Source organism: Pezoporus occidentalis, unplaced genomic scaffold, assembly GCF_034315485.1.
Source record: "Pezoporus occidentalis ecotype Australia unplaced genomic scaffold, CSIRO_AGI_Poc_V1 ctg37, whole genome shotgun sequence".
NCBI lineage: Eukaryota > Metazoa > Chordata > Aves > Psittaciformes > Psittacidae > Pezoporus > Pezoporus occidentalis.
The window spans coordinates 7728987-7754066 of NW_026915691.1; the positions used below are offsets into that span (position 1 = coordinate 7728987).

Here is a 25080-nt window from a genome sequence, read left to right on the forward strand (position 1 = left end):
AAGTGATGGTGACTGCTGCAGTGAGAGCTGTAAACCAGTATTTTCTTGTATACTAGATTTCTTGGGGGGACATTACATGATCACTTCCTGACCTCTCAAATTAAAGCTTAATTTTCTTTCTAATCTAAAGTGAAACCTATCCCTACTGGTTTGGAGTGTACTAAATACCAACAATTTTATATGTATATCTGTCCTGCTTAATTCATGCAAAGTGGAGATGAATTCATATTAACAGGGACTGGTTGCTAACTAACACTTTCACTCAAGATATTGTGCTGAACATAGAATATAATATACCATAGCACACAATATGACAGCAGAAGCTCCCCACGTAAATGTACCCTCATACGCTATATTTTATCAAAAAATAATTACTGAATTTGCAAAGCAACTGTGTCATAAGTCATTTCAAGCCTTTAGTTACTTACTATAAAGAAGCTACATAAATAATTACTGATTCGCTGACAGCAATTAAGTTGGCCTAAGAAGCTAGGATTAATAACACACTCTGCTCATTCTCTGGAAGAATAACTTGTATACCATTTCTAAACATTATATGTCTTTGTCTTGGATTATGATACGTGTCAGTTCATCCTGGCCAAAGGAGCTATGAAAATGTAGCTAAAATGGACATTTTCATCTCATTAAATTGCTTTCCCTTAATGTTTGTTTTTTGCAATAGTCAGGATTCTAGGGAGTCAAAGTTAACTTATTAGTTTAATCCTGGAAATTAGTTGCTGTAGGTTTTGCTTATCAAGATCAATGGATAATAAAAACCATTTTGACTTGAATGAGATTTCCTTTTGCAAGGATGCAAAGACAATACTGAAACCAATTTGACTATTGCTATTTTAGAGACTGAAATTCAAATACAAGAGCATACAAAATAAATACTGCACCAAAATCTCTGATAAAGGGAAGTTTGTTGCTATGTAGCTATAGTTGTCTACAACCTTGTAAAGACATAATACATTAAAGGCTTAAATGAGGAATACCTGTTATGTTAGGAATGCCCCCTCCCCCCAGATATTATTTTGAATTGCCTTTTACAGAAAGGAATAAGGAAACATTTTTGGAAGCTTCTAGCTGATTCAGGCATCTGAGTCACATCATTAAGTGACATGGGGGCAAACCCACATAGCTGTATCTTCAAAAACATCTTCTGAAAGTGGTTGGATCATAGTTGCTTTTTGCACATTTTGCTGGGTATTCATTTGCATTGAGGGGTTAAGCATATTTTAATGTCTTTGCCCATGTCAGTTGAACTTTAAGAGTTGTTCAGTGCCTTCTACTACTTGGATTTCCATCTGCCAAGTCGCTCACGAAAGCAGGATTTAGTTGCTCAAGTCCTTTGTGATGCTTAGGGCAATGGCATGAAAAAAACTGAATCTGGCTGCCTAAAGATGCAGCTGGGTACTCAGCAGCATATTAGAAAATACCCAGGTTAGGCTTGAATTCAGTTTAAGCAGAAATCACAAAAGTGCCCATGCTGTTTACTCAACAGGGTCTAATTGGTACATGGAGGCACTGATCAAATGCCGTCTGTAAATGAAGAGAGATTCTCTGTTTGTATATTGTGCTGAAATGTGTGTGTAATTGCAGGAAAGTACCTGCAGAAGAAATAATCAGGTCAAAAAGATAATGCTGTGCCTTGTGCTGTGTGAGAGCTCCTGTGCTCTTGAGACTGCCCAGTGCCACCGCCTGCTCACACCACCCATTCACGTCCCATGCAAAAGATATGAATACACTAGCTCTCCTTGCTTGTTCTATGTTCAGCATTGAGCAGCTTGCATTGCTTGAGAGCAGATCACACTGTATCCTACACACTGTGCCCCAACACTAACTGCCCTGCTTTTAGCAGTTAAAAGAGTCAACACCAGCAAGTACTCCAACTCATTCTGTTGATAATAATCTTGGTTGCTTATGCCTGCCTGGGAGAAGGGTCTTAAACCAGAATGTCAGGAAGCATGGGAGCTGCTTGCTCTTTGTCCCAGTAATAAATAGATTTTAGATTGTTCTAGTAACATTTGGCTGTTTGCAGTTCTGCTTTTATTCTGAGAGGGGCCTTCACTTGACTTTTTAACTCTAGGTTGCACACAGTCCCCCTTTTGTTTAGAATAGAAATGAGAAGCAGGGACCTGTTGAATGAGTTGGAGAAACTCCACTGCTGCTCTGATATTCTGCTTCTCAAGGTCTGCTCAGGCTTTTGGTGGGGGCTTAGAAGAAAGAGAATAACCAAGATGTATTCTATTTGTGACTTTGAGCCCCCTGAGTAGTTGGGGATGTAGGTCATAGTCACCTGTGAAAATTCCAGAATCACGCTCTTGATTTGAAGCTGAAGAAGGTTTGATCAGTTTTAGAAGCTAGAGGATTGTTCAGTGATAGGAATCAGTGACTGCATAGAGCTTATTCCAGCCTTTCTCCAAGTTTGACTCTTAGGATAAGGGTTAGGTCTCTCTCTGTGATTGAATCAGATTTTTAAACATTGACAATAATCCTGAAGTTTTATGTAAATTGAAATCTAGCTCGAGTAGGTAAATAGATGCCTTCCTTGACAGGGTCTGTCAGCAGTGTTTCCTTTTAATAAAACATCTGAAATTTAGCTTCTCTGGAACTATCAAAAATTTTACTGAATCCCACCCATTGCATGAAGCCTATATTAGGAGATTAAGGAACTGAATTAATCTGAACGTGTTAATGCAGTTACCTTATCCTTTCTAAGACCTTTGATAGTGTGACATATGGCACCATAACCTTCAGAAATGGGAGTATCCTCAAGGAGGAAACCCTTAAGAGTGGTCAGGAAGGGAAAGGCAAATCATTAGCTGTCATTTGTGACCATAGAGGAATTTTTTTACAAGTACCTATTACCTTTGGGTTTTCCTTAAAAGAAACAACCCCCAAAACAGAAAGTGCCACCGTCTGTTGCTTTCAAGGTTCTTCCACATCTAAACTGTGTATGTTTGGAAATGTTCATATCCACCTCAGTGTTCCTGGCTGTGGCAAGGTTGGCTGTGCAGATGAAGAGGTACCTGGTGCTTCCTTAGCTGGGCTGGTCACACAGACATGGGATAGCATAGGTCTTCTTCACAGGAAGGAACAAACCTGCCTTTCCTGAGACCTGGGCTCAAGTACCAGCTCCACTGCTTTTTGTGTGACCCCGAGTAAGGTGGATTTTCCAAGTTCTTCAGCTATTAGACGAGTCTGCATTTTACAAGACTCATAAATTTGACTCAAACATGAGAGCTAGTATAAAGGTTTTGCTTTTTCTTCTCTTTCCTACCTGACCTGCATTGGTGATTTTAGGGGAAATTAAGGGACCTATTAAACTGTGGATGAACAATATTAGTTCTAGATATGCGTTCTTAATGTTCTTTCATAATTTTGATATTATTATTACAGTTCTCTTTATTACTGTATTACGATAGCACTGCAAGGCACTAAGCAGAAATTGGGGCTAGGAGTACTCTGTGCACCTAATGTATACACAGAGTAAACATTTGATGCTCTAGCAAAAAATGCACGCTTGCATTTTAAAACTAGGTGCTAGAGAGGGATAACATCAATAAATGTGAGAGAATGGCAATGGAGGAACAGTGAGACTTCACTAAAAGTGGCAGTTTGGTTCAATTCCTACCCTTTTAAAAATCAGTTTTGCACATTAGTATTTTGTGAGCTAAAACGTGATGTGTGGGTGAAGCACCCTCACTGGGATCACAGACTTGTAGTTGTGAAAGGGCAGAAGGGGAGTTATTTTCCATAAGGCATTTATTTCCGTTTAGATTTTGTAACAACATTAGGTACCCACTTTTCCAAGAGCTGTTTTTATAGTTCTTGGCTCTAAGGTCCTTTTGAATGAAGCTTTTTGCTTCAGAATGTCCTGGACTGGGCAAGGCTCCAGTGTATTTGTTTTGTAACATATTGCTTGGATAATGTGACCAAGGTGGTTGGTTGAGGCTTTTTTTCCCAGTTTGCCCTGGAAATAGACTGTTTGACAAGTTTTAATTAGAGAAACACTGGTCTATGAAGGAAGTTCTTGTACGAAGACACTATGAGGTGGGGAGGGCTATATTGCGATGTTACTAGCAAGAGACACTGAGCCATGAATTTACACTTCACTGCCCTGTTTTGCAAGACAGAGAAAAGAACCTTTATGAAAATGATCCTGGGGAGATACAGCCCAGTCAGTGATGTTCCTAGTGCAAACACTGATACAGTAATTGTTTCATCATGCTCTGAAATGATCTGAGAGACAGGAAAGTATTATTGTTTATGTTAGAGAAGTTTCCTGTTTATACAATCCAGGACAGCTCAGTGGTAGAGAAAATTGATCTTTAAAAATCATAAGGATAGAACGTTTTTTATTTAAGAAGATGCTATCAGTAGCATCATCTTCAGCAGCCTTTGAACTATTTTAATTCATTCAGGATGAAACCAGCCCAAATTGCCCTTCTGATCTCTGAGGGTATCTACTGCCATATGCACTTTCTTGGATTATGCGTGTTTGAGATAAGGCACTCTTAAGTTATTTTGATTTTGAAAAGGAAATAGACAAAGGCTTTTACATCTGAATTCAAGCAAATATGGAATGGTACAGAAAATTGTCTTTATGCCAGACTGATGTACCTTTTTAGTTCACTTTGTTCCACTCTAGAGACACTAGAGACTCTAGTGTGTAGTGCAACAGAGGGACAGAAGTGACCTTCTGAATAAGATTTCTTGTCCTGCCTTTAAGCCTTACCTTTCATATTTCTATTGGAAGCATTCATTTAAATAGTTCTCAGAACAGATTCATCAGAGTGGGGTAAATGATTTAAGGCTGATGGACTGCTGTGTAACTCATGGTGGGGTTTTGTTTTTTCCAAGGTTAAGGCCTTGTTCCTGAAGTATAGTTTTCTTCATGATAAAATGCAGTGTGAGGAAGAGGTTGCACTTCAGAGGATATATAGCTTGCTGCAAAACGTTAGTTTTTCACCTCTGTATTTCTAGACTGCCTGGTAATGTCCCTCATGTATTCATTAGAGAGTGGATGGATCAGCGTGGCACAAAACCAGAATAAGATTTACACTAGGAGATGTGAAAACACAATACTGAGGTAGAGAAAGGAATTCTTTTCATGTATGGAATAGAAATACTCTGAAGATACAGCATCTGTGCTTGCTTTCTGCAAATATTTTTCTTCCTCCTCTTACATTTCCATTTGGAAATTGCGCTTCTGCATAAAGGCCTTGTAATTTTTCCCTTTTTGAAGTGAAATGGCATGTACTGTAAATGGATGTCTTAAACAGTAATGGCTTGAGCTGGACTCCTTGCTGGTGGCTAGTGAACCACAAATACATACTGAGCTGAGCAATGGGAAAAAAAGATAATCACATCATTTACTTGAATTGAGCATCAAACTTTGATGGAAGGGGGTCTGTTTGTATGTTTGTTTCCCAAGAACATTTGAGTGTTTGACCTGAATACAAAAAGTAGTTCTGGAAGTGTGGGGGTGGCTTACTCCAATGTTGGAATTCTTACCAGAAGCAGAGTTTGATACACATCTTTCTAGTTCATTGCATGTTCTATCACATAAGAAAACACATCAAATAAATGACTTTCTCTTTGGTTGTTCATCCTCCTAAGACTCATTTACTTGAAAAATCAAAAATGCCCAAGTACTGGCAGCATTTGTAGGCATCGTGGCCTTTCTAATCTGGGTTTGCAGTTTGCAGCAAGATTGTAGATAAGAAGAAGTCAGATATTAGGGCCAAAACACCTTCGATTTTCAAATCTACAGGATTAAATGTATGTATGCATATTGATATATACTCATGGGCATACACAGATCCCTAAAGAGCAGACTTGCATCTGACTTACAGTTTGACTTATAGGTAGGAAACAGGAGTTCAGCTGAAACAGACAACCGAGGTTATATTAACTTAATAAAAAATGTAGGGTGTAACTCAAAATCCAACATCTTTAACAGAAGTCAAGTGATTTTCTCATTTGTCTGGCCAGCTTCTCTCAAGCTCATTACTCTTTCTTGATTAAATCTTTTCTAATGATTTTTGCCTGGATGAGAAGTGGAGAAAGGGTAGTCACAAATCACTCCTTAGACAGACTCTGACAGCTATATATATGACTCATTTACGTTCGGCTGGATGCAAGTCTTTAAGCCTTCTTAACTATAAGGAAAAGGGTATCATCAGGAGCAAATAACCTAAGTATGTAAATTCTAAGAAGGGAAATTTCTACCGTGTTATAGCTGGCAGTAATAAGAAAATTGGAAAAAATGTTGCAAGTTTATGAGGAATAAATAAAATAGTGAAAAACGGAACCAGTCTTAGAATACTAAACATTGAAGTTATCCCAACCCATTTATCTCGTAGAATTTATTTATTAGAAGGAGAACAAATAAGCAATTTTGCATCTTTGGTGTATTTCTGTAACTGGACTCCACGAACAGTTTGGTCTGTGAGTTGGACCACTTGAGAATGTTTAATAAGCACCTTTTGGCCTGACTAGAGTGGCATACATAGAAAACTCTTCTATTCAAGACCAACAGCTACACAAGCTTTTTGATGCAATCAGTTCTTTCAGTGAAAGATACAGGTAAATCTTCATTTATCCAAAGGATACTGTTCTTACTTCAGCAATAGTTGGGAGGGTGGGAAGGGCTACACTTTCCTTTAGCTCCTCTAGTAAACCTTTGCTTACATAGAATGAAACATGTGCTAGGTGCAGAACAGCAGCTTTCCTCAGTTTGCCCTTTTAGATAGATGGGAGGCAAAATTATTATTTCTCCCATCAACCACCTGTTATTTTTCTCTTTTACCTGCTTCTCATAAGGCTGATGGTAAATGTCATGTTTCCTGACAGAGAACTGGGCTTGCTCTGAGACATGCTTTTCTCACACTTATATAAAATAACATTTCTTATTCTGTTTGCTTTGTTGCTAGCTCTTATCTGTAATTTGGATCATAAACCAGGACTGTCTTTTTCCAGGAACGCTGACTGCTGTAATGGCTGGTAAATTGTGAGGATTACTTTCCTTCTTCTTCTCCCCCCCCCCTTTTTTTTTCTTCCCTTTTGTTCTGAAATTTTGATGTTTCAAAATAGATTTGGGAACTATTCATATTCTGTAGCAAAAGCAGAAGCAAAAGTCTTTTATCCTCTTCATTTCTGACTGCTGTGTCTGGTTCTTTTAACATGTTGTCATTCCCTTTACTGAAAATTAGGGAGGGCTCTTTTCAGTGCTACTGGTGTAAGTCGAGGCCTGATCTGAAGCTTACTGCTGTTAGTACCAACAATTTCTGTCATCTTCTGCTGGTTCTTAATACTGCTGGGAAAGTAACTGTACAATGAGGGATTTGGGTCCTTCACCCAAGTCATAGAAGGGAAAGAAAGGGCCTGGGAGAATGAAGAACTGCCCACTGTAGATCAGGTTTGAGAACATCTAAGGGTCCGAAGGTGCACAAGTCCATGGGAATTGGCTGACCAAACCATCATCTGTCAGATCTGAGAAGCTGTGGCAGTTTGGTGACATTCCCACTGACTGACATAATCCCCATTTTTAACAAGGGGAAAAAGGAAGACCTGGGGAACTGCAAGCCAGTCAGTCTCACCTCTGTGCCTTGCTAGGTCATGGAGCAGGTCCTCCTGGAAACTGTGCTAAGGCACATGGGAAGTAAGGAGGTGATTGGGGTAGCTTTAGGATGATTTAGGGCCAGGTGATTTAACCTCAGTCATGGACATTCACAGGTTGTAAATTCCTGTGTAATTCCCGAATTAAAAGCTTAATAGCGTATTTTCAGTCCTGCTAGGAGAGAAATGAGACTGGCATATTTTAATTGTTTTCATAGTTACCTTATAATTGCACAAATTAAAACATTACATGGAGTCAGTCGTCATGTTTTGAAAATAGATTTCTAGGTAATAGGTTTATTTCAGTGCTTTACTGTGTTTTAGTAAGTTATTATTCACCCTCGCAATGTCTTCCTTTCAAACAATAGCATTAACATGCTGGATGAAGTCTTCCTGCTATTGTTCAGAATTCCTGTCACCTTTTCCATCTCTTGTGGCAGCATGAGCATCCATTTAGGCTATCTACTCTTTTGGAAAATAACCCTGTAAGTTTAAGTGTACATACAGCCACCAGTACCGTGGGGTTCTGGTTTGGATTCTCGCCTCTAGGCATTGTATAAATATTTGTGATTAATAAAAACAGGTTATAGAGCCACTTCTAGAAACTCCTCTTACTAATCATAGTGTCAGCACAAGGACCAGCAGGTAAACTCAGGGGAGCTGTATCACACAAAGCTTTTACTGTTCATTTTTCACTGAGTTTCCACATCCATCCTACTTACCAGCAAGGGGTCTGGCTATTACTTTGTATTTATGCAGCCTTGTTTCTTGCTAGCCCCTAAACACTACTGTTATCATCAGTATTATTTGCATTTATAATAATAATGACTAGCTAATAAGCACTGTAAATACTGCACACAAAACTGCTCAAGAGAATACTTTTCACAGATTAGAGCACAGTTTACTGTTCTGTCATTAAGCCTTCCGATACCTCCTCAGCTGCTAAAGGGAAGTGAATTTTTGTCCAAGATGTGGTGGATTTTACTACATTCATCATCTGGTAGATCCATCAAGGGATTCCCCTCATGCTTATGATCATGGTACCTCAGCTCCTAGAACAGCAAAACATCATTTCTTACTGACTGAGGCTCAGGAGGAGTAATGTGAGACCAGGAAAGTTGGGGTCTCTGGAAGCGGTTTGAGGGAATCAAGTCCAACCAGTGGTAGAAGGTGGAGTTCTGCTGCCTGGGGCAAGTTGCTAATGAAAAGATGCTTTTCTGGTATCTTATGGCAGAGGAGCCCTGACAAAGCCTTTGCTAAGGGGTCTTGTGATTTCTTTTGAATGCCAATGAAATTATTAATAAGAAGATCCATTGTAAGTGCTGCTCTCAGTTTGGGTTGCCATAGAGACTGCAGACCTGCTGTTAGCACAAGCCAGACTTGGGGAGCAGCCACCGTGTGCTCGCTGGGGTTGAGCATGTTCTGTGGCTTGGAGGAAAGCGCAGCAGATTGAAGCTGTGCATATCTGAGGCAGAGTAAATCAAGATGTTGTGGATGTCGGGATCGAGGAGTTTCTGCTTCAGATAAATCCTTTTTCTTTTTTTGCTGCACCCTTGCAGACTGGGAGAGCAGAGAGTAATTAAGTTGCAGAGGTGGCAAGAAGCATCCAAGCAGAGCGTGCCTCAAGTCAGGGATATAAGCCAGGACCTGGACAAGGCCATGCTCCCACAGTACTCTGCTGATTTTTAAATAACAAAGGGGAAAATAACCTTTATTAATGGGAGTCTAGTCATCTTCCAATGCCCATTGTGTGGTGCTGAGGATTGCAGGGAACTGGACCCAGTGACTGGGCTTTCCATGCTCCTGCCTCCAAATGGCTTTAGAAACTTCTGGGGCAAAGCATAGTTTTGCAATATTAATTGTTGTTAGAGAACCAGTTTTAATAAATTCAAACCAGCCACTTAGAAGTTTGTGCCCTTGATCTATGTGGAGGAGAAAAGCTTCCATAGAAATGGGTATCTCAAGAGCCCCAGCATCCATCACATGCCAGATTCAAAGCATAAAAGCAAGTAAAGCACTGAGAGGTGGTGATTGAGGAGCAGCTGCCCATCAGAATGTCAGTCCAGCCCAGAAGGAAGCCGAGGGCCAGAACAATCCTGAGCCAAAGAGCAGAGTGGGGGTAAGGACCCAAGTCAAAGCCAGCAGCAAGGCTGCAATGTTGGGAATTAGCTGCTGGAGAAGTCAGGAGATGGGCTCTCGGGTGGCAGGAGTTGCCTGACTAATTGATGCCAGTTCACAGCACTTCAGGATGTACTTCCCAGAGCCATCTAGGCTCATGGAGAGGGTGCTTTCAGAAAACTCTCAGCCAAGTATGGATTTCTGTAAATGAGTGTTTACAAATAAGGCACGCACCACTGGGGCTTTACAGATAGCCACGGATTCCTCTTTAACACATAACCTCAATCTCCCCAGCCAGGCTGAGCAGTGTCACATGCAGATGTTAAAAGGAAAAAGTGAAACCGTAGGCATTGCAGAGGTGGGTGTTTGCAATACCTAATGTAAGTGATGACAAGACTAAGTGAGAAATGCCTGAGGAGTTAAATAAACTAGAGAGGTATTTATTGGAAGTAACCATTTTGAAAGAATGAAGAAGGGAACAAGACCTGTGAATGTATTTGATCACTATAAGCAGACACCAGCTGCCTCACACATCCTAGACAAATATGGCTTGACTTGTAAGTATAAACCCCACTGTCTAAACCCCACCATCCATAGGAATGGTGTATAAACCCCACCATCCATAGGAAGAAATAGCAGAAGGTAGAAGTGGAAGTAACACAACCTCTTCCCTATCCCAGTCCCAAAATTAATACTGCAAAAGCAGCAGTGCCTGTAGACCATGTAGGAGGTAAATGTCTATAGTTTATTACATCTGCTCTGGCTTCACTTGGATAGATAATGCCAAATAAGTGAAAGAGAAACATGTGGGGAGGGACTACACAAGCGACTAAACCCAAAGTTGTTCTTAAAGCATTGTGGGAGGTGCATCGTGGTAATGATGCACTTGAGAAGAATGTTAAGTGCCAAACAAATAACTGGAATTCAGGGGTTTTGAGTAGGTTTATTTTACAATTTCCTGACCTGAAAGTACAATTCAAACTGGACGTGCAGTAAGGATCAAAATGCAGTTAGTGGTCAGATGAAAACTGAGGTTTCAGACTGCTCAAAACCAGGCTGCTGTCCATTTATGCAGTTCAGGAAGGGGCCATAGCTCTGATCCAGCTTGCATCTTATTCAGACATAAGCAGACATCCTGGTTACACAGATGTGTTGTTATGCTTTAGTTTCACTGTTATTGTGTATGAGAATTTTGTTGTTTTCTGGCAGTTAAAACTTGAAGGGGTAACAGTGGGTTTGGCCATGGCAGCTACTGTGCTTAATGGGAGTTTTTAATTTAGCAGATGAGTAAATATCTTTCCTTTTGGCACTTCCCATCAGCTCTGCCCCTCGCAGACAGGTAGCTCTGCTCCCTTGAAGAGGGAGTTAATGTGCTCTGTGACCTGTGAGCAGACCCTGTGTCCCCTGTGTCTGCAGGGATGTTTCTTAACTAAAATCAGATGGGTTTGGCTAGGCTCCTACTGCGCTGGTGGCAGGGAGAGTTTGAAGATCTGTATATGCAGTGTGAGCGTTGTACATTACTTCCACAGAACAAAGTGAGTTGCTGTGTCTCAGATACAGAATGAGGCTGCAGTGTGCCTTTGTATTACTCCTTTTGCATGGCAGTTTTCTGGTTTTGGGGTTGGGTTTTCTTTGCTTTTTCTCCTCAAACTGCTTCTCTTAGTTCTTACTTTCTCATCTTGGAAAGTACAGTGATTTGCAAATTACAGTACACCAAAGGAAACTAGAGTTTAGCTGTTTTGAGCTTCCTGATGAGCATTTCTTGTAGTGCCATTACTGAGGCTGTTATCTGAAAAATGGGTCTATTAAATGAAGAGCTTTGATATGTAGGAAGAAAATTATCTGGTATTTCGGTATTTCTTTCCATGTTAAATTATTGTGCTGATGCACATCCAGGAGGGACTGTATTTTTCTTGCAGAAAGAACAGTTAGATGTTCATAGTACCAAACATTTACCTAATAGGAAGATGCTATTAAAAGTTGTTCTACAAAATGTTTTGTTGTTTGTCATTACAAGTTATGGCTAATGTAACAGTTACAGAGGAAAGGCAGGCTGTTGGTTCACAAAGTTTGCTCTGCACACACACGTGAATTTAGGTATTAGGAGGAACCTCTTCCCTGTGAGGGTGCTGAGGCGCTGGCACAGGGTGCCCAGAGAAGCTGTGGCTGCCCCATCCCTGGCAGTGTTCAAGGCCAGGTTGGACACAGGGGCTTGGAGCAAGCTGCTCAGTGGAAGGTGTCCCTGCCCGTGGCAGGGGTTGGAGCTGGATGAGCTTTAAGGTCCCTTCAACCCAAACCGTTTTGTGACTTTCTGACAGCAGGGTGGGAAGCAGAGCACAGGGGAGCGAGTGAGGCACTGAGTGATGCTGCGAGGGAGCGGGCACTTGGTGCCATGTCAGTGCCAGGAGCCCAGCTGGGGTGGGGAGCCTTGCTTTCAGCCTGCATGCAAGACTGCTGTGCTTCAGGAAACAGGACCAGGGGTGTTTTTCTTGTCTCATGCTTTCTTCCCATTGCCTTAGGCAAGGCCTTCTCTGTGTGCCAGCTTTTTGGGCTGCTGGCACCAGGAGCTGAGCCCCAGAGCAGAACTCCAGTTGCAGAAGGCAGTAAGTGCTGGATTTCAGGCTTTTCAGTGCCTGGGTTTGTAGGGCCTGCTCTTTTCATGGGTTTGGTCTGGATAGACTAGAAAATAAGTATTATTTCAGAAGCTGCTTTGATTTCAGCCATCACAGATTTAAAGAGAAGATCGTAGAAGTGACATTTGAAATTGTGGTGCAAATATTACCCTTTACTGTCCACTAAAATCCTCCTAAGTGGCCACTCTGCTCTTAGGATGGCAGCACATGGCATGAGTGTTTTATTTTGCAGCACAAAATGTATCCTGTATCGAGTGTCTGAGGCAGACAATTCAGTAAGTGTAAGCAATAACCGATTTTGATACAAACAACCTGTACACTGGAGACCCTTCAGACAAGCAGAGAGCAGCTTTCACACGTACCTTCCAGATACGTTGTAGAACAGAATGCAGGAATCCAGATTTGTGACCTCTGGGTGATTCCTGCTCCCCTACATGAGAAAAAAGAGGAAGGCTGCACTGTTTCACTGTGGTGGCTTTTTGGCAAACGCATTGACGTGACTTTTTCTGTGATGATTCATCTTCCTTAATGGGTTTGAGAGAGGGCAAGTTCCTTGACAGTATTATGGAAAGAAGCAGCAACTGCTGTGGCAGAGAAGAGGTATAGGGCATGTAATAGGGCTGGCTCTGCAGCTGTGCCTGTAGAATGAAATGCTGTGCTCTCCTCTGCAAAATGTAAGTGGTGCAAATTTGTTACTGCTGGGCAGTCTCTGGTTTTAATGGGGGAGGGTCTGTCCTGAAGGTACATAAGCAGTGAAAGAAAAAGGACGATACAGGAAATGTAATACAGCCATGCTAGTGAGGAGTGCACGTTCCATGAGGTAATGATGAAGCATGTACTGATACAAATGTGGGGGGTCAGCACCTGACCCCATGTCTGTGTGTGCATGCGAGGCAGTGCAGAGTGCTGCAGAACCCTGCATCGGGTGCTGCTGAACATGACCAGCACTGGCAGCAGGGGAGTCTCTGGGGTTTGTACTGACCTCCTAGCAGCTGTAAGGTCTAGGGGCTCTTGGTGAGAAGCACGGTGTGTTCTGTGCTGTGCTACACACCTGCTGGCTCAGGGCATGGGAGGATGGTGATGTCTGTGCTGATGTGGGACCTGCTGTTGCTGCGTGGACAATCGGTGTGTCAGGGGGTACACGGGTCTTGTTCCCTTTTCCATTCTCTCATCCAGCATCAGCGCCTCCCCAGCTGGTTGGGGTAAGTTAAAGCAGCAGTATCCTTTCTATAGCAGACTTTGCCTCAAAGAGCCACTGGAGTTAATGGGTATATCTATCTATTCAAAAGTTTGTGCTCTTCAGTAGGGGTTCTCGTGTGATATGTGTGTGTATGGCCAATGTGGTCAAAAGATGAATATTCCAAGGAGGTTTGCCAGTCAGTATTTTCAGAGCACTGACCAACGCTTCCTTACTGTGTGTAGGCTCTTTCACATGAGCATGATTTAGTCAGTTATTAGTTGCTGGTGTTACCATCATTTTACTCAAACTATTTTCTTCTCCACACAGTGTATATCATCTGCACACCGATATTCTCTGGGTACCGTTTGCCCTACACAGAAGTTCTGAAATCTTTAGTTAACTTTTCTCTTTCAGGCTGTGATTGAACACTCTTCCTAAAACTGATGAACACTAAAGGTTTCAGCAAGCTGCTTAGAGAGTTCCCAACTTAAACTTACTTTTTGCCAAGTGATAATCAGCCACTATTTCTGATATCCCCTTAGTTTGAAGTTATAAGAAATTATTTACAGCATCACTACCAATAATGGATAGTCTGGCTTTTAAGAACTGATTCTGGGAGACCTTTTCATGCTGTATGTTGATTTGCTGTTGCTAGCAGGCAATACTGAGCAGCCTTTTAGGCATATAAAAACATAGCACTGAAAAATACCCCTGCACCATGGGGTTGAACTTACAGTGTTCTATTGATTGTGTATTATGTATTAAAATTTCAGATGTATAATCTCAATGCAAGCTCACCCATTGTGGAACACAGTCTACAGATACTTTTTGCTATAATCGTGCTCTTTGCTGTTGCTTCAGTCAGCCATCTGTGCAGATATTCACAGATGCTAAACCTCAGATCCTAAAGCCTCCCACGCAGTCATCAGCAGAGTATGTGAGACCAGCGTGAGGACAGAGCTTTGCCCTTTTTCCTCTATGACCACATGCCCATACATTCCCCCCCCCCCCCCTTAATTTTCCTTTTGGACATGGTAAAACATGACAGATCAGTGACACACAACTGGCTAAGTGAGAAGACGTGCTCACATTGCATTGACCTGTGCAGAATCTGAATCAAGAATGCCAGGAGGGAACATGCTATAGTCAATATAATATGAATTTTAAGTTGCCAAAATCCTACTGCGTAAGGCCCAGATTCCCAAGGAACTCTTTGCTGCTTAACTCAAGACATTCTTCGGAGGGCAAAAGTTTGGTTGTGTTTTATAGTGCGTTTTCCTCCAGCATATTGTGAGCTGGGCACAAACTAAATTTAAGGCTTTTGCAGTGACAGTTGCTCATTGTGCTGCCTTTTTTATTTGGCTTGAACTGTTTTCTTCATTATTCCATGTTCTGCAGTAGATATAAACAAATGTTTACGTTGGAGAATGCTAAGGAACATGTGCAGTGCCCAGTGAAGCCTGCTTTTGTACAGTCTGCACAGAAAATTTTGGTTGCCTTTAGCGTATAGGTAAATTAGCCTGAGAGTGCTTTGTTGGGAATTACCTTTAGCAAATTAGCAGCTGGTGATGGAGGCTCTTTGGTAAAGATGCACTGAGCAGTGCTTAAAAGTGTCTTATGACTCAATAGTTCTGTCCTGTGTCAGCACCTGGTGAAGATGCTGATGTCAGTGGTATATTTAGTTTTGTAATCACCCTTGACAAGGTGAAATCTGGCCCCTGAATTCCAAGAACATATGGGATTATTGAGAAAGAAAATAGTGTGAACAAGGGCAATTATAGCAATAGCTATCCATGACATACTACACTGAATCATCCAAGCATAATATGGATATAATGAATATGTTTTTAAAGGCAAACATGATGTAAAGCAGTGCCAAAATTATCTAATTCATTATCCTGTCATGAATGAAAAATGTTAAAAATACCCTCTGTGTTCCACAGAATAGCAACAGAGCATTCTTTCGTGTATGCCTTACGACATGGTTCAGAGGGATACAAATGGAGAAAAGGTTTCTTTGTAATAGGTATTAAAAGATGATGAAACACCTTTCTCATCTGAATTCCAACCTTTAGTTTTTCAGGATATAATTGGTTATTTTTCATCACCTAAATCTCCTCCTATTTAACGTCTCATCATCACCCCACCACATATACACAGCAATGCAACATAGAGGAAGCAGCTGGCAGCCTATTAATCATAATAGAACTAGCTTTTACCTTGAAAAGGTGTCATCTCCAGCCCTGCACCCCTGTGATGCTGCGTTTGTGGATCTCTTTGTTCCTTGAGATACATCATTTGTGGATTTACATTATCATTTCCAGATAAAAGTGTAGTAGTCAAGCTTTTATACATTAGGCATTAATTAAAAAAAATCAGTTTTTGTAATGCACGTCATTATGCCCATTGCCCTGCTATGGAGTGACTGAGCAGGGCATAAATATGTGATGCAGTGGCTGGGGGGGACAGGGTGAAGGTTGGGGGCCAGCCATACAATCCTTTTGTTCTCAGCACTGCAGCCAGCAATAGGTGAAAGAACAAAACCATTGTGTAGCATTAGGCTTTAATAATAAATACTCTGTTTGTCAACTGTGAGTTTCGAAGCAGTTTGAACAAAGAGGGCTGTATTGTTATTGTCATTTCACTGGTGGGATAAACACATAGTCAGGGAGTTACTTGCTGAAGGTCACTGAGCTGGGCAACAGCAGAGCAAACCCCCGGTGTTCCTGACACGCTGTCCTTTCTGATCATGCCTGCTGTGTTCCCCAGCATCCAAACCATGGATGGTAGTGGCTGATTGATAGCTGCTACAGTTACTTGGTTGCAGGAGAGTGCAAACTGCCATGGAAAATTAATTACCGTGTGTGCAGCAAAATATCTGTCCCCAGCTCCAGCAAACAGAGAAGATGGTGGTGTGGTGGTAGGAAGATTTCTGAAATATGTTGGGGTTTTAATATATATATTTATATATATGTGAAATGTATGTGTCAGTGTATATCTGACTTCGTGTATCTGTATGGAATCCTAGAATGGTTCAGGTTGGAAGGGACCTTAAAGCTCATTTAGTTCCAACCCTCCGGCATAGGCAGGGACAGGGCAGCCACAGCCTCTCAGGGCAACCTGTGCCAGGGCCCCACCACCCTCATAGAGAAATAAATAAATATAAATGTATATATATTTTACACTCGTACACACACACTGCTGAGAGTTTTACCCTCTGTGGCTGAGACACAATCTGTTTGTCATGTCCATAAATGGAATTTTTTTACCTAGGAACTGACCTTGATTAGGTTACTGAAATAGTTGGGTTAAAAGAAATAATCTGCAGCAGCTGCTTCATAAAATAGGCTGCTTTCCCTAAGGGGAAGGAATGACTTCTCTCAGTATATTCAGTGGGCATTAACTTTTATACAGTTGGCACACCTGATGCATATAGCAGGACTTCTCATGTCAGTAAAGCTCTGCTTGTTTAATCACCACCTTGGTACTCATAGGGAGCCATAATTGTTACGTTGTTGTTTATAATCCATGTCAAAAGAATAATTTGAACAAATGCAAAGTTCTTTTAGGAAAGTAAGATTTCTTGTTTATTTTGAGGTGAAACCCAATAAAACTAAATTATTTTACTACTTACTGGCAAAGTCATTCTTGCTACATTACATGTTTTAAAACTCACATCTCATTCAATTAAGATTTCATACCATTGACAAAATGATGCTGTCCTGAAAGAAAAATACTGCAATAGCTGCTATATACAAGCCATAAATAACCTGCAAGATTTTCAGGCTTCAAAAGGCTGAGGGCAGGAAGAGATTGTTTAAAGATTCATTTGAGCATTTCTTATTCAGTACATTTGTTGGCATTCAGTAACAACAAAAATACATTAAATCAAACAAAAGGAGTGGACTTAGATGGCAACAAAACACATTTGTGCTTTTGGACTTTTTTCACTTGTTTATCAAACCCAGAAGAAACACTGTCCCCAACCCAGTATTCCAGATGCAGTGTCCCACCTCCTTAACATCCCGTGCCATGAACAAGATAAACTGCTTCATCACATCGTTCAAAAGTTAAAGCACGGGATGCAGGTTATCCACAGTGGATCTCAGTGGATACAGGATAATAAATGCTCCCTCGGTATTTAATACATCTAAATCACATTCAAAAGTAGAAAGCCAAAAATGCTCTTCCTTTTTGGTGAACACTTTTTAAGTCTGCTATACCTGGATGAAAACCAGATTTAGCCCTTTAGAGTGCTGTCATTTGTATGTTGCAATTGTCATTTGTTGAGTTTTTTTTCAAGTGGACCTTGGGTAGTGACGCAGGGGACCAATACATGTATGAGCACAGGAGGAAATGCAGGCAATGAAAATTTGGTAGAGGAGAATATTGTTTAAAACTAAGAATTTGTTTTAAAAAAAGCTTTTATGTCCTGGTTCATTCACAGACCTGTTTGTGCTATAATACAAAGATTGGAAAGGATCAAAGAGGGTTTAAATCTATAGCCATGGTCACAGTGTAAAAAAGCAAAACAAAACCCAAACCCCAAAATAAAACACACAAAAACCCCACATGTTCCAATATAAAAAAATATGCTTAAATATGTTGTCTGCACATCTGCACACGATACAAACACTGAACTCTGTTATCACAGTACTGTTCTGTTGCAGTCTCCTCCATACACTCTGAGAGCTCCTTCTTCTTTGTCTTTTTTGGGGAAAAAATAATCATTCTCAGGCCAAGAACAGCCCCTATATTTACACAGCTGTGGGACATCCAATGCAGAAGAGGCAAGGAAAAAGCCATGCATAAAAGCCAAAGTAAAGACACAGCCATTTACATACTCAGCTTTTACTGACCTGCCTTTTAGAGTTCATTGTCAACAGGTGGAGTAATTGAGCAGTAGGAAACACAAGCAGCCTATGTGTTTCATGCATGTGTATGTGTGATATACGGTATGTCACATTCTGTTGCAGCTGCATAAATTCAGCATATATCTGGTGAAACTAAAGTAATTTCTGTAGAATACTTAAAGATGTAGCCTCAGACAGATTTGAGTTAACTGTGAGGTTTCAGTTTGGTGGCCGTACCAACAAGTCTTGGCCAGGAAGAGGAGAAAGCAGAAAAGATTGGTCCAAACTGAAACAGATCATTTTTTTTAGTGTAGGAAGGGATTTGGTCTGATCAGAAATGAAATGCATTGATGTTTTCTAACTTTCAGCTCCATGTCTTCTGGATGAAACACATCCCTAAATTGAGTTCGAATTGATAAATGGTTCCTGTTCCTCACAGATCAATTTACTTTTATTTTCTTCTTCACAAATTTACTATCCAATACACAATTTCCACCCTGCACATTAGTGTGCAAATACCTTTCCTCTTGGAAATCAATAGCAGATGTCTTGCTAGAGTCACTGGGAGCAGAAATGGCCTGAGCCGCGGAAGATACAAACAATTAATTAAGAAAAAAAAGATCAACACAAAACCTCTTAGGCAAATCTTCAACCTCTTTTTTTGCTTTTTCCTTTCCTTTACTATTTTGATAGCCCAGTATGAAAAGGAGTGATTCCAGCAAATCAGTCTGTTAGGGAGACAGCTACTGCAAACAGGGAAGAGCTGGGGCTAAGGAGATGTGGCTGCAAAGCCACTCTGCATAGGGGGACTCATCTTTGGAAATTGCTCTGGAGCCCCCGGCCACTGAGTAAATCCCAGAGCAAGACACATATTTAGGGGTTCTGACCAGCTCCAGAGCTTACGTCCTGCTTTATCTCCGTCTGGAAAGGTGCATCATTGGTGCTCCAGACACCACCTCTGAGAACCTACAAAACACCGGTCAAAAGAAAAATTACAGTGGTTTTTTTCACCTTAGAGATCCTTCATAGCAGTTTTAAAGCAGAAGCTATTAAGTGCTGAGCAGAGTTTAAAAACACAAAAGACTCTGCAGAGACCTATTTAAAAGATGCCTGTAGGTAACAATACATAGACTTCCTTGTAGTCCAGCTGTCTTCACAGTATATCATTGTGTTACATTTTTATGGTTGGAATTCAGTGTCTCGATTTGACCAAGAACAGAGGAAAGATAAATCACAGTGCCAGAGTTTGATTCCAAAAGCTACAGTGCATTTGTGAAATGCACTTAATGGACAGCTGTTGATTGCATCCAAAAGCTTCAGGCAAAGCAATACAAATACTTTGCGATACGTGAGCAGATACAGATCAGTGATAGTAATGCTGTGGACCGTTCTAGGATACCCTTAGCCACTTCTGCCTTTATAAGTAGGATGTAAACAGGAATATCTAAAATACCAGTAGGCCACATATAGGACATTTACATGTTACAGGTGCTGTTTATGTGCATAGAGACATTATATGTGTAGATTAGTTTAGCTAATTCCATGCCCACGCTGGGAGCTGGGTAGGTGGAACAGGCTTCTTTGCTCATATCCTGGATTCCTGGTAGCATTTAAATTAATCACCACACTATGTATTTTGAGTAAGCTTCCACTTTGATAATTGGATTCTGTAAGGCAATAAATGTAAACAGAGTGCACAGCAAGACCAGAATAGCCCCATTACAACATCACAATGAGAAGCATTTCATTTTAAAGCATAAAAATTCATCTTTCCAGAGGTATGTTGCCTTTCCTCTGTTCTGGGAGCTGGAATGATGCAGATAGCAGTAAGCCCTTTTTGCATACCTAGTGTTTTCATTGTTGCTGTCAAAACCATCCAGTGTATTTCTGTGCTAGCTATTATTACATCTGTTGCTAATAGCCAAGTGGTAGAAGGCGTTACAGTTTGAAGGCAAGCAGATGAGGGCTATTTACTCAACAAAACAATATGGCAATTTCCAATTTGTTAGGCAGTGATCAAAAAAGCAGTTTTCTACTGGTATCAACAGTGAAGAAAAACTGGTGGATGCCGTGTCAGAGGTCCTGAATGTATGGCTTGATTTTTTCACTTAGAAGCTGGTATTACTGTCAGACTGCTGATAGATCAATGCGGTTGCCTGAATTGGTGCTTTTATCCCAGGTGTTCAGCTTTGTGGGGGTTGTGCCTGGCCTGTTCCCAGTCATCTGGAGAACAAAACAATATTGAAAATAGATGTATGCATTTTGCTAAACCACTTTTATTTGGATGAAGTAAAAGCTTGAAGACATTTATTTACATTACAGAGTTGTCACAGTCTTGAAAGCATATGCCATAAAGGGTTTTCAAACAGGTATTGCCACGATCTAAAGTGATTGGCAGTGATCACTTAATAATACCTATCACTTCAGAAGTCTGGTTCTTTATAGAAATAGATGTCTTTAAGGAGAGCTAGAAAAGCATATTCATGTGTTGGCTTATTTAAGAGTTTATTCCTCAAGCTTAAATGTAAAAGTGCTCTATCAAAAAGCCATCATCATCAGACAAATAGGTTGCCAAAATGCTGCTTGAATGCATAATGCAAAGTCCATTACAAATGGTGGGAACATAAACCTTTGTTTAATGCTTGATATTTTACCAGAAATCCAATTATTGTCCTTTGCTTTCAAAACATATTGTAGCTGCAGCTTAATGCTCACTGATTGTATCCATCTACACCATGCGTTAGGTTAGGCACTAAAAATACCTGTGTGCTGCCTTGTGTCCTGTTCTGTCTAACAGAATTTAATGTGCAACACCTTCAAGTGCAACAAGTCAAAAGAAAAAGGAAGGAAGGAATACTCACAATGTCCGAGTTGAAGGGTTTCACATTGACATTGCGCGTTGAGCTACTGGTAAGGGACCAGACCTTGGTTTTGTGCTTAAAGGCAGCTCTAACCTTCCAGGGAAAAAAAAGACACCTAGTGGAAGATTTCTTTTGCAAAGTTCATGTCTGTTTGCACAGGTGCAGGTGACAGTCCTGAACCATCAACTCTTCAACCACAAATTGACAGAAAATGGGTTTTGAGGATACAAATTCTGAAAAGTTTCTGAGTTTTCTCATGAGGTTCCTGGAAAAAGGGCAGCAATTCCAACATTTGTCTTTGATGTAAGACATTGGAAAGCTTTCTGAGCTTGGGAGAGACTAGAACAAAGAAATATTTCTGACTCCTTACCTTTAAGGTTCCTGCTTAACTTCAGTTGGTTTCAGTAAAGATCAAGAATCCCATAATGAGCCCTGACTCTCCAGACTGACTGTAGCAAAAGTCGTATCAATGCTTTAAGACTGAACAGGTTGTAAATACTAAATAACATCTCCACAGAGGAGTTGGAGTGCTGCCGTTACATAGGAAGAAACAGCAGGCCATGGGGCAGAACTGCTTAGTAGCATCCAGAAGAAGTTGCTGTGGGAGAATCCAAGTTGTATTCCCCAAGCAGCACTCCCATGAGCCGGAAGCGGTGTTCATAAGAAACTGCTGTTGTAATAGATGCTGCCAAGCATTTTCTGCTATCTGCAGAATGGGAGGAGAGGATAATGCAAGCTCCAGGCCCAGCAGAGATTGGTCTCCACATGCCCTGTTGACATCAGCCTTGCCTTGGCTTCATCCCAGCTCCTCTGAGACAGCCTTAATGCAAAAAGATGCCTTGATCCACAATGAAAACCTGAACTTCCTGCCAAGAAAAATACCTGGAGTGTGTCCGACTCTGTTTGGTTTCCCATTAAGGGCTGCATGAGCAATGTCCGAAAGTATGTTTTCTGAGAATAGTATTTATTTTCCTCTCTGGAACTGCAGATGTAACAAAGCCAGAGCCAGTCCTGCATCCTTCCTTAGCAACACAGCCCATGCTCTGCTCAGCAGGGCTTCTTTCCTTCTCCTTTTTTCCTTTTTCAAACCTTTCTTAGGTAAGTAAATTAAATGTCAAGCATGGGTCAAAATGCCACAAGTCACAAAGTCACTACTAATGACTTGTATTAAGACCGTGTATTAATTGAAAGAAAAATCAGTAGCATAGCAGGCAGTGATAATGGAGAGTCTTTTCTTGTTTTATATTCATGTTACCTGAAATTAGTTAGAACTATTTGGTTACATACCTCTGAATTCAGAAGACAGTGAAACAGGAACATGAAAAATCCCTGAAAACAGATAAAAGGGAGAAGGGTGAATCTGACATACGATAGAATATTTCTTGCATTATTGTATAAAGCAGGTATCGAGTAGCTGGAGATGCATAAATATCAAAGAGTGGGCCAAACTGCCCTACATTAAACTGGAGACACCTGCAGCATTAGGTTACCATGAAGCTTGTCTGGACCTTTTCCTGTTAAACAGCACCTCCTAATCACTGGGGTGTCAAGAGAGATCTGGCTGTAGAGAACCAGGAATTCTGTTTTCATGACAAGAGAACTTTTCATCTGTGCTTGCAAAGATAAAAGCAGAGGGAAATACTCTTTGGGAAATGCCAGATCAACATTTTTCACGTCAGCAAAGCAAGGTTTTAGCATTGTGAAAATTTTCACAACAGAATTTTGACATCCTTGGCCTTTTTGCCCAATGGAAAGTGAAAGGATTCCATACCTTTCCCGTCCCCAAAATTATCTTCTTTTGGGGGAATATTCAGCTGAATTTACAGTTTTCAGTTTGGAGATAATTGGAACTTTTCTTGTCAGTTCATGGGGAGAACTCTGTTGCACTCTTGTAACTATAGTGCTGTTTGTTCCTGAGACATAAAAGGATTCTTCCCCTTTGTAACCATTATTTGGGAAGAATCACTATTGCCAGCACTGTATGGTCAGCACAGGCTTAAAAGATAGAGGAAGGAACATAGGAAAAAATGCAGTAAACACAGGCATGTGCAGACATTACTAATGATCCACCTACCGGATCTCAGCAGCAGTTTAATAGCCAGAAACTCTTCCACCAGTTACTTACTTGTAATGAATTGAAAACAGCAAATATATACTGAAATACTAATGCATGGGCATTGACGGCCAAAACCCCAAAGATCCACGAGCTTCCCAAGATCGGTAAGAGAACAGCGACAGCTTTAGCTGTTAGCCTGAAAGAGAAAACAAAAATAGGAAATGTGATGAGACAGTTAAACTTCAGCCCACACAGGGAGTTTATCAGTGAGGGCTGTCTTGGCAGCAAGGCAGAGTGTGTATGACTCTTCTCCATAAAAGTCTTTTTCAATGGGCAAGTCTCTTAATTACTCATCCCTCATCAATGAAAATGGGGATAACAGAACTTCAGTATCATATGGGATAAATACAAATGGAGAGTCAGTAACTGAGAGTGCAGGGGAAGAGATGGAGAGATGGTCACATAACCACTGTGGTCATATCCACAGTTACAGCAAAGTAGTAGTTGGTTGATGAGGAGTCAAGTCTAAGAGTCAAAAACACAGAGAGCAGAAACTGAGAACAAAGGCGGCATCACATGGGAAAGTAAATCCCACCATGTAGTACATCCAAAATACACTTGCTGAGCACTACAGCTGAGTCAAGACAACACAGAATTTCTCTTACAGAAAGTGACTTGGGATTTTTAATCACCACAAATAAAAGAAACGTGATGTGCCGCTGCCAAATACAAATCCTCTAACACCCCAGTATTATTCTGCTGCCACCCCGCTTTGTTCAGAGTCAATGCAGAGAAATGTATGCCAAATACTGAAATAGCTCATGTGTCTTGGAGGTCCCTACCAATATGTTGGTGAGAAAATGAACATGAGCCGGCAGTGTGCGCTTGCAGCCCAGAAAGCCAACCGTATCCTGGGCTGCATTAAAAGGAGCGTGACCAGCAGGTTGAAGGAGGTGATCCTGCCCCTCTACTCTACTCTCTGAGACCTCACCTGGAGTATTGTGTGCAGTTCTGGTGTCCTCAACATAAAAAGGACATGGAACTGTTGGAACAAGTCCAGAGAAGGGCCACGAGGATGATCAGGGACTGGAGCACCTCCAGTATGAACACAGGCTGAGGAAGTTGGGGCTGTTCAGCCTGGAGAAGAGAAGGCTGCATGGAGACCTCAGAGGAGCCTTCCAGTATCTGAAGGGGGCCTATAGGGATGCTGGAGAGGGACTCCTCATTAGAGACTGTAGTGATAGGACAAGGGGTAACGGGTTAAAACTTAAACAGGGGAAATTTAGGTTGGATACAAGAAGGAAATTCTTTCCTGTTAGGGTGGTGAGGCACTGGAATGGGTTGCCCAGGGAGGTTGTGAATGCTCCATCCCTGGCAGTGTTCAAGGCCAGGTTGGACGAGGCCTTGGGTGATACGGTTTAGAGTTAGGTGTCCCTGCCCACGGCAGGGGGGTTGGAACTGGATGATCTTTTAAGGTCCTTTCCAACCCTAACTATTCTATGATTCTCTGATTCTGTGATTCTAGGTTCACTCGTCTTAGCTTGGAGGTCTTGGCAGGATTTCAGTAAAAGGTGGTATGACAGCTGAAAAGCTGATATAACTGAAAACATAAGAGGGATTTTTGGATTTGCCTTAATGAGTTGTGTACAGCATGTGTGTTACAGTGAAAGACAAAAAGAAACAGTAGTATACCAGAGAATGAAATCATCACATTAGGTTCTCTGAGGCAGCTGAATTCCAAGGACCAAACTTT

General features: G+C 41.1%; 1 protein-coding gene and 1 long non-coding RNA gene across 4 annotated transcripts in view; one reads left to right on the forward strand and one right to left on the reverse strand.

The window, feature by feature from the left end:
* The window catches only part of LOC134170282 (uncharacterized), a 61531-nt gene that overhangs the window by 33815 nt on the left and 2636 nt on the right, over nt 1–25080 (forward strand). The gene's annotated exons all lie outside the window — the stretch shown is intronic.
* Nucleotides 17118–25080, reverse strand: part of ADGRD1 (adhesion G protein-coupled receptor D1) — a 142139-nt gene continuing 134176 nt past the window's right edge. For all 3 annotated transcript variants that reach the window (XM_062631585.1, XM_062631586.1, XM_062631583.1), the window contains 4 exons: nt 23397–23523; nt 22559–22600; nt 21272–21364; nt 17118–20633 (listed from right to left, as the gene is read on the reverse strand). In XM_062631585.1, coding sequence (XP_062487569.1) covers nt 20538–20633; nt 21272–21364; nt 22559–22600; nt 23397–23523 — 358 coding nt within the window. In that variant the 3' untranslated portion in view covers nt 17118–20537. The remainder of the gene's footprint in view (nt 20634–21271; nt 21365–22558; nt 22601–23396; nt 23524–25080) is intronic.